Source organism: Cnephaeus nilssonii (assembly GCF_951640355.1).
Source record: "Cnephaeus nilssonii genome assembly, chromosome: 16".
Lineage (NCBI taxonomy): Eukaryota > Metazoa > Chordata > Mammalia > Chiroptera > Vespertilionidae > Cnephaeus > Cnephaeus nilssonii.
The window spans coordinates 21263727-21280984 of record NC_137087.1 but is presented as its reverse complement, the minus strand read 5'-3'; the positions used below and the strand labels follow the sequence as shown (position 1 = coordinate 21280984).

The following is a 17258-nucleotide window of genomic DNA, read 5'->3' as shown; positions in this document are numbered from 1 at the left end:
TTGCCTTAAAAGGGAGGAGGGGATTGAAGATGACATGCACTCTCTCTCTCCTTCCTCGAAGCCTCCCCCCAACAGGGAGGAGCGAGTCCTAAAGCCCTTGGGTCCTGCGTTCTGTAGGCTCAGCTGCATGTGTAATAATAGGTAGATCCTGCTTCGGGGCTGTATTTAGCCCCAGTTAGCAGTGAAACATCTGGTTCGGGCATGAATTTCAGGCCCGAGGAGGCTTCCTGTCCTGGGCCACTGGTGAGCCTGCCCCTGCTGTGGCCACTGGGACTTCCTTGGCCAAAGGGAGACACAGACCTGTAAACAGACCTCGTGGAAGAGGTGGGACCTGGATCTTGCTTGTTCTCTCAATGTTTCTACTGTGAAAAAAATTTAAAACAGAAAAGGTGACAGAATGACACAGTGAACACCCATATGCCCAGCTACTTGAACTGGCAATTTTGACATTTGGCCATGTCAGAGGAAGCTGCAGACATGGTGACAGTTCACCCAAGTATCCCAGAATGCACCTCCAAAAAAAGTGCTTGGATATAGCCACAGCACCATTATCATGCCTAAGAAAATACCAAGACCACATGAAAACTTCTCCAGTTGTCCCTACGATGTTTCCCATAATGCACTGAAAAAAATCAGGATCCAGGTATTGCACTGGATCTCATTTTAACAAAAAACGGGAGAGGTGATTCTGGAATCCTGGGGAAGACGGTGTGTTACTTGTCTGCATTTGCCTGATCCACCAAGACTTACGGGGGCCTTGCTCTCTCCTGACTTAGGGAAAGTCAGAAAGTGAGTAGGGAAAGGCTTGCTGGGCCTGGAAGGCGGTGTGGAGCGGTGGGGCCCCCTGCAAGAGCCCTCCTCCTGTTGGAAGGAGAGCTGCTTGGTGGCCAGACCCGGGACTCCCTGAGTGCCCACCCTTAGTCATCAGCTGCACACGGGGCCCTGTGCCAGGTGCTGGGAGATAGGCTCTAAAGAGCTGGAAGACCCAGGGCCGGCTACTCACCGCCTGCTTGGGAGACCCATCAGGCCTGGTGTTGCCCAATCATAGCCGCTGTGTTTGCAAACAACCAGTGTGTAGGAGGCTTGGGGAAAGTCGGTGTGCCCAGAAAGGTGTGGGGTGGAGCCTCTTGGTCCCTTGGTTCCCATGCTTGGGATATAGTTGGGATGGGGCCTGGAGAGGCCTCCTCTCTTTTGCAAGACGGAGAGCACAGAGTCAGTAGTTCCTCTTCAAGCTGGGATAGTGGAAATGAAACTTCTTTTTTAAAAATTGTTAAACCCACAGAGAAGTTGAAAGAAGAGTTCAGAGAACACCTGTGTGCCCTTGACTTACCAACTGTTAACATCTTGTCTTAATCTTTCTATAAATATACTTCTTTTTTGCCCACCAGCTGAAAGAAAGCTGCAGCCATTGCGATCTCACCCTCAGATGCCCCAGCATTCAGCTTTGCAAAAAGGGCTTTCTCCCCCACGCCACCTTGTCCTGAAAAATAATCACCATGAAGTAAAGCATCACCTATGCAGATCATAGCCAAAGTTCCTCAGCTGTTTTCCAAATGTCCTTTGTGGGCTATGCAACCCAATCGGGTGCACTCAAGATTCACACATTGCTGTGGCTGTGCCGAGTCTCCTTAACCTCCCCCAGTGCAGACCATCGTTGCTGTCTGATTGCCTTGCAGCCTCCAGGCCTGTTGATCTGCAGAACATTAGCATTGTGGATTTGCTACCCAGTTCCTTTGATTGGGTTCAGGCCACACATTTCCTGCAGGAGCACTGCACCTGGGACGCGGCAGGAGGTGCAGAATGCCACCTTAGGGGACACGTGATGTCTGGCCACCCCGCTGCTGGCCATGCCAAGCTTGACCGCCAGCCCTCTGTATTGTAAATGTGCATTTCCCCATGATAACAAACGAGTAAGCCGTGGGGTGACATGGGGGCTGTGTGAATACTCAGTTGGGTAAAAGAACGTTTGAAGGCCAATCTGAGCATGTGACTCCCCTGCCTACATTATTTCAGTGGTTTCCCTGTTTCAAGTTCAAAATATATTGAGTTTGCCCGATTCTCACCACCTCCATGCGCCGGCCCTCGTCCAGGCTCATGTCCCCTGGGATCTGGTTACTGCAGTAGGTTCCTGATTGCTCCCTCTGGCCTTCAACCCCGCCCCCCCCCCCCCCCCCCCAGTCTGTTGGCAGCACAGCAGCCAGAGTAACTCATTTAAAAGTCAAAGTCAGACCAGATCAACGCTCTGCAAACCTGCAGTGCCTCCCACCCACTCAGAGCAAAAGTCAGAGTCCTCACAGTGGCTGAAAGGGCGCCACCTGACCTGGCGTGCCCTGCCCCTGCCCTCTCACCGTATCTGCACTCACCCCCTGTCACACTGCAGCAGCTATTCCTTGAACTCACGGACATGTTCCAAAGTCTTGGTAGTTGCTTGGACATTTGTCCACATGTCCAAGTAGATGACAGAGAACCCTCCCCTACTTCAGGTCTTTGCGATTTAAAATGGCAGCTCCCTCCCCCAGCCTCCCTGGCTTCCTTTCTTGTTTTGTTGGTTTGTTTTTCTTTAGAGCACGCGTAACCAGGGCAGTCTAAGTGTTTTTCTTGTTTGTCTCTCCCACTGGAATGTGAGTTCCACCAAAGCTGGAACTCTGTGTTTGGTTTGCTGCTCTACCTGTGCTCCGCTCCCCCTTCCTGAAGCAGCTGCTCTCCAAGTGTGCTCCGGGGTCCTCGGGTGGGTGATCCGGGAAGGCCAAACCACTTTCTTTTTTATCATTATTCATTTTCAATTACAGTCGACATACATCATTATATTCGTTTCAGGTGTACACCCCAGCGACCAGACATTTCATAAATTAATACATGATCACTCCAATAAATAAAACCATATTCATAATAATTTCCCCCCTCTCACTTGCTGTATAAACTGTTTGTTTTAGCCTGAGAGACCAGGCCTTGGTGGTCTGCCTTCTGTGAGCTTCCCTGGCCTCCACCTACCTACCTGCCCTTGGCGCCCGCGATGCTGAGCTGCTATCTCTGAAGCACCTCCCTGGGCACCTGAAACTCTTGCCCACTTCAGAAATTCTTGCTTGTCAAATGCATGCATTACACGGACTCCGTTCAAACACCACCTCCTCCAGGAAGCCTCCGTGATCTCACTGGTCTTGCCCATGGTTTAGCATTTCCTCCTCTCTGCACATTCAGTCCCCTCAACCCCAGTGTGTCCCCATTTCTGCTGCATTTGTTGGTGAGTAGGTGTTCTTAGTAGAATGAGCTCCTCGAGGACAGGAACTCGGTATCTTTTTACTCCCAGTGACTGTCTGGTACATGACAGGCGTTTAATAGATGTATGTTGGATCAGTGAGTGCTGCCTTGGAATTCAGAATAGGGACGCCCCCTCCCCTGAGTTATTCTTGGACCAAAGTGTCTCTAAAGGGGAAATGGATTGTGGTTTCTGATTCGAGTCTTGAAATGTTGGTGTTACATCAGTGCTACATCTTTCCTGGGGAAGAGGAAGTCACATTTACTGAGCACCTGCTTGGTGCTAGGAACTTCTGTGTGTACTCTTGCTTCAGGGGCATTGTGGTTCATTAGGCCACTGTGAACTGGCATAGCCCTAACCACTTCCCGTATGGCTTTGTCAGGAGAGTGTGGTCTGGGAGCGGAGCCATCACAATTCCTATGAACTTCTGGGACTAGTGCATCTGCATAATGTGAAGTCCTGTAGGTCAAAGATGGTATGTGTGTTGCTGGGTTCTGCCACCACGCCCTGCATGCAGTAGGTAATACATACCTGGAATTACCTGTTCAGTGGGCATAGTTAATACTATAACTATCGATCCCAGTGAGGGCTTCCCATTGTTGATTTCATAGGTGATCAGGAGTGAAGAGAGATCCCTATAGCTGGGGTGATCCAGGAAGGCTGCCAGGGGGAGGAGGGCTTTGAGCTGAGCTTTGGAGGATGGTGATTAGTCCCTTTTGGCTTTATTTCAAAAAAACTGTTGTTCTCCTTTCTGTGGGAGGCAGTGTTGAGGGCGTGTACCTCCTCTGAGGTTGGGCTGGGAAGGGCATCTCTGTCCCGTGTAGGGCCTTTCTCATGCAGAAGTGTGTCCTTCCTGGACTGGAGGGGAAGCACGGAGAACTCAGGAGAGGAGGAGACACCAGGCCCAAGTCGCATGGGAGCTATTGCCGGAGCTGGGATCCCAGTCCCAGGCTCCCACGCTCCAGGTCAGTGCTCCTTCCAGTGTGTGATGCTGCCTCCTTCCTTCTTTGCCCTTTGACCTCTGTGGAGTCATGAGCGTTTGTAGTGGGTCAGTTTACATTCTTTAAGGCTCTGCAATGCCAGGCACTGACATGTGTCATCTGATCACCTCCTCTGCCTTCCAATCCTAGTTTAGGGGCAAAGGAAGGGTTTCGTTCAGATGTGGGATTTGGGGCAAAGGGGAAAAAAATGAATCAAGGGAATTTGGTTCATTTTCCTTAGATATAAAAGTAGATCTAACATTAAAAAGAAGCAGCATGAGACAGTAAGCCCTATTATTGCCAAAATTATACAGAGACCGGCCTTAATTCCTATGCGCCCAACTCAGGCAGGTGCGCCCTGACCATGAGTTCTCCCTGCCTCTGCACTCATGGCTGGAATCTCCCTATCTCTTCCTTCCCTTCCTCCATGCCTGGTGCTCCACCGCCAGCTCCCTTTCGGTGGCTCCCTCCTTTGTTGTGGCTTCTCCTCTCAGCAGCCCAGATGGTGAGGGAGAAGTGAGATCAGGGGGGATGCCCCCTTCATCCCTCTTCCCTGAAATTACTCTTGTCCTCACTTGGGGTCTCATTGGGCAACTCCTATGCTATCTCTGGGAAAGACCCCAGGCCAGGGGAAGACCGGGGGATGTGCCTGGCCCACTTCCTGGTGGACAGGTGTGGGTACTAAAAGGCTGCTGGGACCTGGACTGAAAGCCATTGTCTAGGACAAAGCTCCTTGTCACCTCTGTGAGCCTGTGTCTCTTTAAAGGGTCTGAAAGAAGGGTGGCCAGCAGTGGTTTGGCACAGGGTGTACCCCTGAGTGAACCCCAGCAGGAAGCAGCTCCACCCCAACCCCGCATAGCTCTTCATCTCTAGTCTCCTGCCCATGTCCCAGAACCCCAGCCTGCGTTCATCATTCCTAGCCTCTCAGCTCCAACCCTAGGCCTAGGGTGCTGCTCCCGGTGGCCTGAGCAGGAAGTCCCCACTCCCAGAGCCTGGGTCCTGGCTGCATTCCGGGGAGCACTGGCTTCAGTTCTGAATGGCCTCTGGCTAATGAGTCAGCCTGGCCTGGGGCTGAGATCTGGGAAGATAATCACCCCGGTGCCAGGAGAGCACAGCCCTGGGAGGCCGGTCTGGCTCTCGGTTCAGACACATGGAAGGTGGGGAGACAGAGAAGGGCCCAGAGAGGGAGAGGAAAGGGAACCAGAGAGAGGTATGGATATTTACGGTATTAACTATGCCCACGGAACAGGTAATTCCCGGTATGCATTACCTACTGCATTACCTTGACTCCCCTTTCCCCATGGCTGCTTCCGTGGCTTTTAGAGTAACCACGCGTCACTCCTATCCTTAAACCTTGGAAGGCTCTACTGTGGAATGGGGTCACCAGAGTTTCTTCTTTGGGCTCATGGGCATGTGGAGCAAATACTTTCTCAGATTCGTTTCTCCAACAGATACCAGCCCGGTCCCTACGCTGAGGGAGGGTCCAGTGTATCAGTCTGACTCCGGGCACCCTTCAAGGCCCAGCTCCAATGGGCCTCCCTGATTTCCCAGGAGAAAGGGGCTGCTCGTCTCAGTGTCCTTGTGCGGCATTTGTTACACTACCTCCCGTCGGCCTGCCCCCAAGCTCCCCAAGGAGTGTCTGGGCGTGGGCAGCTCTTCCCCTCGCTTCCATGTTTGTGGTGGTTCTCAGGGAGAGCCGGCTTGGCCCTGGCCCTGGCCCCGGTGATTAGCTGGCCTTGCAGAGCTCCAGCTTACGGTAGGTCTTTCTCAGCCTGGAATGTGCTGTGTGTGGGGAGTCTTTTTAGCTTTTATTTTGCCGTGGGAATGTGGGACATCATCCAGGGTGGGAAAGTGCCAAGACAGGCTTCTAAGACACTTCACAATGTAGAGAACAGACAACACGTGGGAGTCTTTTAAGTCAAGTTTCTGTCACCGTTGGTGACAGGAGGGTAGCCACCAGACTGGTGTGCCCGCTCTGCTTCTGAGAGAGATTTGTTCTCCAGGGGCCGTGTTTTCCACCCTGGACCTCGCTGGAGGGCCTGCTCAGGCAGGCCTGGGAAATACTTCCCGAGGTCTGTCTCTCCCCAGCGCTGCCTCGTCAGCCTGCGGAAGCTTGGGGGAAGTGGAGAGAGCAGTTTCATTAGAGAAAGCGTAACAAAGAAGACATAAGAAGGAATACACTCTGCTCATGGGTAGGAAGCGCTGATTCAGTTCTACCCAAAGGGATCTGTGGATTCCGGGCGGGTCTCATCACACCTCAGCAGGTTTGTCTGTTTTTTTCATGGAACTTGATAAGATGATTCTAAAATGTATAAGAAAGAGTCAAGGTCCACGAATATCCGGTCACGTCTGAAGAAGACAGGAAGGAGGGACTTGACCTACTAGGTGCTAAGATGTGTTCTAAAGCTATAGTCACTACAATGGGGAGGTTTGTTTAGGGGTAGACTGACTGATGGACGAGGTAGGGAACTAGAAGCTGGCCTAGGCATATGTGGAACCCTAGGGTATGACAGTGGGTCATGGCAGGTCTGTGCGGGCTGGAGGACTGGTTAATAAACAGTACAAACCAGAGCAGGCTGTGTGAGAGAACGCCGTGGACCAAGGGTTGCAATGAACCGAGTTCTCTGCACTTGATCTCCAGTTTTTAAAAAGAAGTCCAGGGTCAAGGCAGAGCTGACAGCAAAGCCCGGTGACGAAGACCAGGGACCGGCCTCTCTGTTGGCAGGAGGAGGCAGCTTCTGTTGCTGTCTCAAGGCCTGGCTTTATTTGGGCTGAAAGAAGCCCCATTCCTCAAGCACAGGCTGCCAGGAGTTAGGACGGGGCCCGGTCAGTGGCACCCGGGCTCAGGGCCCCCAAAGCTTAGAATACTGCCCTGCAGTCCTGGAGGTGGGTCTGGCCCCTGTATCAGTTTGGGTTGGGGGCACTGCCAGGGCCTCTGGACCTGGTCTGTCCTGCTTCCCTTAGGGGACGGAGGGTGGGGCAACAGGAACGGCACCTTCTTGGGGAAAGTGGGAGAAGAGATGGTTTTCTCCTGAATGAAGTCAGTGAATACCCATTGAGCCTTCTCTAGCTAGTGGCAGGGTGATTAGGACACATGATTTTTTATTAAGCGTTGTCTCTCTACTTTCAGAAAGCAACAGTGTAAGAGACAGCATCAATGAGAAACACTTTAGATCCGTGCTGTCCAATACGATGGCCATTAGCTGCATGTGGTCAAATTAAAATAAAATAGAATTAAAAAATTTAGTTCCTTAGACACACAAGCCACATTTCAAGAGCTTGTTCGTCACATGTAGCTAGTGGCTACCGTATTGAGTGTTACCAACGTCATAGAACATTCTGTTGGCACCTTTATATTTTGCAAAGACATTTCAGATCACTTCTCTCCCAGATCTTTGCAAAAGGCTGGTCTGGAAGTGCTAGTGGCAGGACAGACAGACCGGTCTTTGTCATGAATCCTGATGACTCTACTGCTCCTATGATCCATATGATAGTAGATATATTTATGGTCTATAAAATGAGAGTCATCATTTCTAGGATGTGCAGGAGTGTGAAGGTTAAGGGAGGTGATACAGGTCTAGCACTTTGCGGGATGCTGTACAGCACTTTATAAATGGCAGCAGGTCTGACTGCACTACAGGTGAAAAATGAGGTTCAAAGAGGGGAAGTGACAGGGCCAAGGAGACTGCACTAACAGACGGAGGCCCGGGTTAATGGAGGCCCGGAGTGCCAACCCCCATCTTTCATCCTGCCTCTCCTGCTCCTTCCAGCCCTGACCTGGACGGGAGGGAAGCTGGTACAGAGTGGGCCGAGTAGGAGGATGGGCCTGGGACAGAAGGGCTGATGGATGCCAAGTCTAGGGTTTGTCAGCTGGGTGCAGGGACCCCGCTGGCCCCATCTGATTTAAAATCTCTCTCAGGCTTGGGGTTTAGCTATTCCCCACATCTCTCCAAGGTAGAAACTCAGAAGAAAAGTGCTTGGTTTGGGCCCGACACAGAACCCTGGAGGCTCGAGTGCCCCATGAGGTAGTTTTAGAATGAACCCGTTCTTGGGACTTTCCAGGAAACACGGGCTCCTCCAGGAAGCCCACCCTGATTTTCTGACAATTCCTTTCTTCCTCACACGTTTGTTCAAATCCCCAGAGTCCCCCTGGATCTCTCCATAGTAGGAATTGCAGCTTGCTTCCCACAGGCCAAGGGGTCTTCACCTTCTTTGTGCCAGGAACCTTTCCCTTAGAGGTTAACAGAAGTAAAGGTGTGTGACCTTTTTCTCCGACCCCAATTGAAAGACCTCCTGGATCCCATCCGTAGGCCCACAGAGGTCATTTCTAGCATCTCTCAGTCTCCCCTCCTCCAGTCTTACCCATATCTAGTCTTGTGGCCCCTGGAACCTCAGGGCCTGGAACGCAGTAGGTGCCTGGTTTGTGCCTTTTGGAGTGAAAATGGGCCTTTCATGCCCCCCTCCAAATGCAGACTTGCCCCGGCCTGGGGCGGGGGGCAGTCTGTGGAGGGGACAGTGACCAGATTGCTTCCTGGAGGAGGAAACACAGGTGCTGGAGTACCTCACGGGGGCTCCTGTTCCCCACAGCTGCATGGAGCTGGGCCTCTCCCTGATGAGAGGAAGGTGGGTCCCACGCTGCGGGGCTCAGGGGGGAGTTTCAGCCCCTTTCACGCTGGGCACCCCGCTCCTGTGCAGCCTGTTGGAGGCAGCATGCGGCTTTGGGCCTGGCTGTAGGATGCCGGCAGCATGTTCTTTCCTTCTTTGGCCCCACCTGGGCGCGGCTGTGTGCCCCCTGCCCCGGCCTGTTTAGCTGAAGCTGTCCTGCTTGACAAATAGGCCATTGCTTCCTGCGCTGGAGCTGGAGTGGCTGGCCGCCTGGGAAGGCTATAATTAGCAGAGAAGAGTGGATGTGATCGCACACTGGCATTGACAGTTAATTTTATAGTCAAATGGAAACATAAACTGATGTCATCAGAGATGTAAATATCATTTGGAAATCTTGAAGTTTCTGGGAACCGAGGAGCCCAGATCAGCCTGTGCTGTGAGGGGAGCCACCTTGGGGTTGCCTGCCAGGCCTCTGGGAGAGCTGGGGTGGCAGCACCTCGGGGTGGACCAGGAGGAACGGGCCGTGGGTACCCAGCGGTGGGGGAGTCCGGGGGCTCGGGTTGGCATTTGCCACGATCGCTTTCCCTATGGTTTTAGTGGTCTGGAAATATTGCAAGGCTGACCGGCAAGGAAAATGCGATGCTTTCAACAGGAGGGAGGTGGGAGGAAGTTGGGTTTCCTGCCGGCATGCTGTTCTGGAGTGGGCCCTGGGACTCGGGGGAGCTCGTCAAAACAGAAGCCCAGGACTGCCTCTGTGGAGAGGGCGGGAGTCAGTGCTGCTCAGAATGGGGGCAGCGGCAGCTCTGGTGTTGTGGAGATGGTTTCCAAAGCAGGACACCTTACCTCAGAAGCACAGCCTCAGGGGGGAGGGCTGGAGGGGGGCCGGCTGGGCCGTGGCCATCCTGCCCGAGAAGAACTGTTTTCTTTGTTTACAACAGGAAACGTAGGACTCTCAAAAGTATATGGATCAACTGTGAAAATATTAAGATGTTCTCCTTTTGGTTCAGTGATGGAAAATGAGCCCTAGCTGGTGTTGCTCAGTGGATAGAGCGTCGGCCTGCGGACTGAGGGTCCCGGGTTTGATTCCAGTCAAGGGCACAAGCCCGGGGTTGTGGGCTTGATCCCCAGTAGGGGGTGTGTAGGAGGCAGCCAATCAATGATCCTCTCTCATCATTGATGTTTTTATCCCTCTCTCCCTCTCCCTTCCTCTCTGAAATCAATAAAATATATATATACATAAAAAAGATGGAAAATGAGCCCCCACTCTGTAGTCCTCAAGTTCACCTCGTCCTCACAGTCACTCTCTGCCTGGGCTCTGAGGACTTGCTTCCCTGTGGAGTTCTTCCTTAACCATAGCCTCAGCCTTGGGGTGGAGGAGTGGCTGCCTCTGGGTCTGGCTCAGGGTCAGGGCTGAGTGAGGGATTCTTTACAAGTGCAGTGATCGGAAGTGGGGACCTGGCTTTTTGAAGCTGCCCGCCCTTGTTCTCAAAGGCCTCCCAGGGCTTAGGCTGATCTTGAACAACGATTTCACCGTGTTCTGGGTTTTGGAGCATGAAGTGACCAGATGGTCTTTGTTTAACCTTTCTCTTTCAAAGATAGGTTTCATTTCCTGGAATCACCATTTTCCCGGGCAGGGCTGTGTGTGCGTTTGTGTCCTGCCTTATAAATCTTAATGTTTACCCAAGTGGGTGAATTTGATGACATCATTTTACAGTTTTCCTGCTCTGGCCATGTGTTAATAACTGGCTGACCACTGACTTTGTCGATGGCTTCAGCACCTCCTGGCCCGTGTGTATGGGAAAGACATTCCTGCTAGACTTGGGGAGAGTGGATCTCTGTAACCCAATTATCTTTTCAAACCAAAGGAGTGGCACTTAGCTGTGAAATACAGCAGACTGCGGACCCGAGGGCGAGGACCATGGCTCCCTGGTCGTCCTGTTCTCTGGTGTTTCTAAGTAAGGTTGGTCTGTGTGACATTTGGCATCCTTGCCCGTACCCAGGACAGTCTTTAGAAAGAAATCAAAGGGACCTATTTGGAGGGCACGCTGTAGCCAATTAAAGGCTGGGTAGACCAGTAACTGCAGGGACAGCCTCCTCAGTGTTCAGGATGTTGGCTTATCTGTGCTCACAGCACATCTTGCCAACATCTGAGTTACCCCTCACTTCCTTTACTCGGGCCTTCGCTGACAGCACCATGTCTTTTGGTTATGGTCCCACATTGCCTTCCACTCAGTGGCGGTGTCCAGGGTCTCTAATGAGTTGCCCCTGCCCTCGGGAGTGTGTGGCCTGGAAAGTCAGAATCCGTGGACAGGCAAGAGACTTGGTAGAAAGCATTGACCTCAAACCCAAGGGGATCTGTTGGGAAGCCCAGCTGGCATCCATTCAGCACACATTGGTTGTAAACGCTGATTGCACTTCCTAAATGTCAGGGCTGTATGGCTGTTGGGGATGCCCGAAATAGTCGAAAACCCCCCTCCTGGCACGGAGCTTCTATTCTTGTGGGGAAGACACACAATTACAAAATCAAAGGGAAAAAGTCATATGCCGGCAAGTGCAAAGGAGAAAAATGAAACAGGGAAATGGGGTCAGGCGTTTCAGGAGGCGGGATTCTTTTTTAAATAAGATGGCCCCTTGAAAGGCCGCCCCATGCACAGGTGACAATTGAGCAAGGGCCGGGAGGAGGTGAGGGAGTGAGCCATGTGGATTTCAGGAGGATGCGCGGTCCAGGCAATAGAACAGCCTGTGCAAGGCCCAGGTTCGCTGACCCTCTGCCAGGCATTTCCCCTGACCCACCAAGACTTTCCCCTAGATTTCCAAATAGGGTTTGTATTCGTTTGCTAGGGCTGCTCTAACAAAGTATCACAGACTGGGGGGCTTAAGCAACAGAAATGTATTGTCACAGTTCTGGAGGCTGGAAGTCAAAGATTAAGGTGTTGGCAGGGTCCGTTTTTCTGAGGCCTCTGTCTCGGGTTTGTAGGTGGCTGTCTTCTCCCTGTGTCTCCCATTGGCCTTCCCTTTGTGTATGTCTGCACCCTAATCCCCTCTTCTTATAAGGACAACAGTCATATTGGATTCAGGCCCACCCACCTGACCTTATTTTAATCTAATTACCTTTTTAAAGGCTCTAGCTCCTAATACAGTGGTGGGCAAACTCATTAGTCAACAGAGCCAAATATCAACAGTACAATTGAAATTTCTTTTGAGAGCCAAATTTTTTAAACTTAAACTTCTTCTAACACCACTTCTTCAAAATAGACTCGCCCAGGCCGTGGTAGTTTGTGGAAGAGCCACACTCAAGGGGCCAAAGAGCTGCATGTGGCTCGCGAGCTGCAGTTTGCCGACCACGGTCCTAATACAGTCACACTGAGGTCCTGGGGGTTAGGACTTCAGCAAAGGAATTTTAGGGGAATACAATTCAGCCTCTAACAGGTTCCCTCCCTGGACAGTCATCTGGGGTGAGCTCCCCCCCCCCCCCCCCCCCCCGCCGCCATGGCAGGTACCACAGCCCTCAATAAGCTCTGCGGAGGAAAATCTAGTGCCTTCTAGTCCTTCTCATCTCTCCCTCCCGGCTTTCTCGCTGCAGCTGATCGGGACCCTGGTTCTGTCAGTGGGGATCTATGCAGAGGTCGAGCGGCAGAAATACAAAACCCTCGAAAGTGCCTTTCTGGCCCCAGCCATTATCCTCATCCTCCTGGGAGTCATCATGTTCATCGTCTCCTTCCTCGGCGTGCTGGCCTCCCTTCGAGACAATCTGTGCCTTCTTCAAGCGGTGAGTTGGCCCCGTGCACCCCTCAGCTGGTGGGTGGCAGGTCCTCAGAGTCCCCGGGAGAGGCAGGGAGACTGTCCCAGGCCTCCAGGCCGCTCTCCTGGAGGGTTTCCCGGACCAGCCTCGCTGCCCACGGTGGCCACCTCCACTTCTGCATTGGAATACTGGCCGTCTCACTTACTTAAACCCTCTGTGGGTTCGACTCCCGTTGGAAGGGGCAGAAACCTCACTCAAATGAGAGCAAGTAAAACAAAACCCAGTTGGTAGTGAGTTCTTAGCGCACATAACCAGCACCCCTCCCCCCCCCAGGCCCAGGGGTGCAGGCTGCGCCAGGGCTCCCCCCTGCCAACTCCCAGCTGGACACCTGGCATTGCCCTTCTTTTCTCTGGCGGTGTCGCCAGCAGCCCCAGGCCAACAGAGTCCTGGTGGCTCTTGTCCCAGGGAATCTTTCTTGGTATCTCTGGCCCCAATCCCAGGACTCAGAAGGGCCTGCCCTGGGGCCAGGGGATGGGGTCAGCCCTCCTGCCCCCCTTACTGCGGGGTGAAGGATGGGTTTTCAGAGCTGGGGGTACCAGATAGGCAGATGCATTTGCTCTGCACCCACATTGTCTTCCTCACACGGGAAGCCCCTGGAAGCCCTGGAAGCAGGGCCTCGGTGCTGCCTGGGGCCGGGATCTGCTGGCCTCGGTTTGGACAGTGCTGGTACTGGGATGAAGCGCAGGGGTGGGGTGCATGCTCTCTGTCTCAGGCATCCCCTCACCACCCTGGGAGTCTGGGAAGCCACTTGCGAGGGGCCCTGCTCGTTAAGCCAGGCCTGTTCCCTCTGGAGCAGCCTGAGCGAGGACCAGCTCTCCTTGTGGGGTTGAGGGAGGCGGGGGGCGGGGGGAGGATGTTTTTCTGTCTCGGTCCCACCGAGGAGCCCTGGGACAAACCTCGGTAGCAGTCTGGCTTGGACAGCTGAGTCAATATTCCTGACCATGGGCTCCAAGGACGGGTTTTCCCTCAGAACGCCCACATCCTGTGTCCTCACAGGAGGAAGCGCGAGAGGCCCGGGAGGCTCTGTCATCCGACGGAGATGACTCCTGATGGACAGCGCTTCCTCTGCCGCTGTAGGTGCATCTCTGAATTTTGTTTTTCAGTTTATGTACATCCTCGGGATCTGCCTCATAATCGAGCTCATTGGTGGCGTGGTGGCCTTGATCTTCCGGAACCAGGTGGGCCTGGGGCGCATTTATCAGCCACATGCATGCCGAGCCCCACTGCGTGTGCCCTGGGCTGTAAAACTGGGTGTGCACAGAGGAGAGAGCAGGGCATATAATTCCTCGTTCATTTTGCTGGGGAGATGGGCACGGAAAAGGGAAACCAGAGAGCAAGAAATGAACACAGGGTGATGGGAGAGGGCCTGGGGTGCAGAGTGGGAGGACAATGATGAAATAATGAAAGGGAGCCTCCCAGGTGAGGCTCAGGGGGAGCAGATACCCAGGCAGAGGGAGCCCCTGAGGCAGAACGGAGCTTGTCCAGCGTGTGGACCCGTGTGGATGCACTTGGCTGAAGGGCGTGAGAGATGGGGAGGGATGGAAGGCGGGGCTGCAGTGCCGGCCAGTGCAGGTCACGTGGGTTCTCAGGGGCCAAGGTTTAGGAGGTGGGAATTTTCTCCAAAGGCAGCAGGAAGCCTTTGCAGAGTTGTGTGGGGGGAGCGATGTGATCTGGCTTACATGTCCCTCACTGCGGGGAGACCAGGGGTCTGGAGTACATTTGGAGGCGCTGTCTATAGGACTTGGTTGTGCTGGGATATAAGAGTGAGGGTGGGAAAGGCTGAAAGGACCATGTGGCATCCAACCCGCTGGGATGGTTTGCAGAATCAGGAGCCCTTTGAGCTGGAACGGTTCTCAGGACTCCTGGTCTCCCACTCTTTCCATCACAGATGCCATGTAGCCTCATACGAGCTGAGTGACCTTGGGCAAGTACTTCACTCTTGGAAGCACCTGGGCTCCTGAGAGCAGTGGTCGGCAAACTGCGGCTTGCGAGCCACACGCGGCTCTTTGGCCCCTTGAGTGTGGCTCTTCCACAAAATACCACGGCCTGGGCGAGTCTATTTTGAAGAAGTGGCGTTAGAAGAAGTTTAAGTTTAAAAAATTTGGCTCTCAAAAGAAATTTCAATCGTTGTACTGTTGATATTTGGCTCTGTTGACGAATGAGTTTGCCGACCACTGCCAGAGGATCTTGGTTCCTAGCTCATGGAGTTTGGGCTAAGGATGTGATGAGAGAATGCGTGTGAAGAACTTGGCCCCTAGTGCACCCTCATTACATAGGAGCTCCTTTGCCCTGAAGCCTGAAGAAGAGAAGGGACTTGCCCCAGGTCCCACAGGAAGCCAGGGGCTGAGCGGGGCTGGCTGCCAGCGCGGAGGTCCGGAGATCCGTCATTTCTCCCACAGTCCGGTTCCTTTGTCTTCCTCCGGGCTGGGCGTTGGAGGCAGGGCTTGAGGAGTAGGGCCTGTTTCCGGAAAGTCAGTCTTCTCTGTCCACTCCCCTGCCCCCACCCTCACCACCCTCACAGACTGTTTTGTTCCTGGCGCTCCTGGGCATCACTGTTGGACGGTGCATCAGGGATGTAGCCATATTGTCCATCATGTCAGAAGTGGAGCCCAAGGCAGCAGTCACTGTCCCAGACACAAAGTTCCCGACACCATGTTGCTCAGATCCCTCAAATGACCCAGTGTCTGACTCCTGCCAAATCTTCACTGGCTCAGGTGGGAGCAGGAAGCAACCTGCTCTGCCTGGGTCTCCTATGGATGGACCCTAACCACAGGCCTGGCTACACCCCTGGAATCCAGGGGTCTCCGTGTTTTATGAGCCCCAGGAGAAGGGAGGGGAGATTCCCATCGTATTGATGAAGTCAGTGAGGCACAGAGAGGTTAGGAAGCCCTCCCAAGAGCACACAGCAAGACAGAGGCAGCTCAGTCCTTTTTTCAATTCTATTTTTTCTATTCCCCCTACCCGCCCCCCCCCCCCCCCCGCCCAGGTTCATCTATAATAATAAAGGGGTAATATGCTAATTAGACCCGACAGCCAAATGACCTTCCAGACACCCTTCCAGAGGAAGCCACGGCTGCGAGGGCCGAGGCAGCTGCCCCGGCTGCGAGGGCCGAGCCCCTTGCATGAATTTCATGCATTGGGCCCCTAGTTGAGATATAATTGACAAATAAAATAGTAATATGTTTAAACTCTACAATGTGATGATTTGCTATACATAAACATTGTGAAATGATCACCACAATCAAGTTAAATAACTCATCCATCACCTCACATAGTTAACTTTTGGTGTGCATGAGAATGTTTAAGATCTATTCTTTTAGCAAACTTTAAGTATATAAGACAGTATGATTAGCTCTAGTGACCATGATGTAAATTAGATCCTCAGAACTTACTCATCTTAACACTGAAAGTTTTTTTTTTTTCCAATTTCTCCATTGATCAAGGTGTCACACACCTGTCCCCATCCCCCCACTCCCATCCCACACCCCTCCCCACGGACGCCCCAACCCCCTGCCGAACCCAACCATTGGTTAGGCTCACACGCATGCACACAAGACCCTTGGTTGATCTCTCCCCCCTCCCCCCACCCTCCCCCATCCTCCCTCCGAGGCCCGACAGTCCGATCGATGCCTCCCTGTCTCTGGTTCTGTTCCTGTTCATCAGTCCATGTTGTTCATCATTTCCCCCAGATGAGCGAAATCATGCGCCACTAGAGATATACTTATAAGAACTGAATGTGAGACGAGCAACAATAGCCATGCCGACAGGCAAATGAATCAGTCTGCAGTGAGTTTCCCTCTGGACCAACAGTTCCCCCAAGACCCAATATCAATGTCCACCAGTTCCTTATGAGTACATGTCGGCACTGACCCCTCAGCTCCGGATGGTGGACAAATGGCGGCAATGCAGGTCCGACTCCCTCTGGTCTGGTCTCGGCCGGACCCAGGGGGAAAGTTTTTTTTAAAACATATTTTATTGATTTTTTACAGAGAGGATGGGAGAGGGATAGAGAGTTAGAAACATCGATGAGAGAGAAACATCGATCAGCTGCCTCCTGCACACCCCCTACTGGGGATGTGCCCACAACCAAGGTACGTGCCCTTGACCGGAATCAAACCTGGGACCCTTGAGTCGCAGGCCGATGCTCTATCTACTGAGCCAAACCAGTTAGGGCAACACTGAAAGTTTATACCCTCTGACCAATACCTCCCCATTTACACCCACCCCCAGTCCCTGGCAACAGCTTTTCTATTCTCTGGTTCTATGGATTCAACTTTCTTCTACTTCTTTTTTTAGATTCCACATATAAGTGATACCAAACAGTCCATACAGTATTTGTCTTTCTCTGTCTGGCTTATTTCACTTAGCATAATGTCCTCCAGGTTCATCCATGTTGAAACGTATGGCAGCATTGCCTTCTTTTTCATGGCTGAATAATATTCCATTGTATATGTGTGTGTGTGCTGTCTATGCACAATACAATATAAATGCTGTATTTTTCTTTACCACATTCACCTGTTGACAGACATGTAGGTTTTTCCCATATCTTGGTTATTATGAATAATGCTGCAGTGAACATGGGAGTTCTCTTCATGGCAGGTAGCTCCTTTAGATA

At 52.6% G+C, this 17258-nt stretch overlaps 1 protein-coding gene across 1 annotated transcript in view; it reads left to right on the top strand.

Moving 5' to 3' along the window:
- TSPAN15 (tetraspanin 15) overlaps window positions 1-17258 on the top strand; it is a 49792-nt gene that overhangs the window by 12492 nt on the left and 20042 nt on the right. The window contains exons 2-3 of the mRNA XM_079793797.1: window positions 12425-12610; window positions 13747-13821. Of these exons, the coding sequence (XP_079649923.1) occupies window positions 12425-12610; window positions 13747-13821 (261 nt within the window). The remainder of the gene's footprint in view (window positions 1-12424; window positions 12611-13746; window positions 13822-17258) is intronic.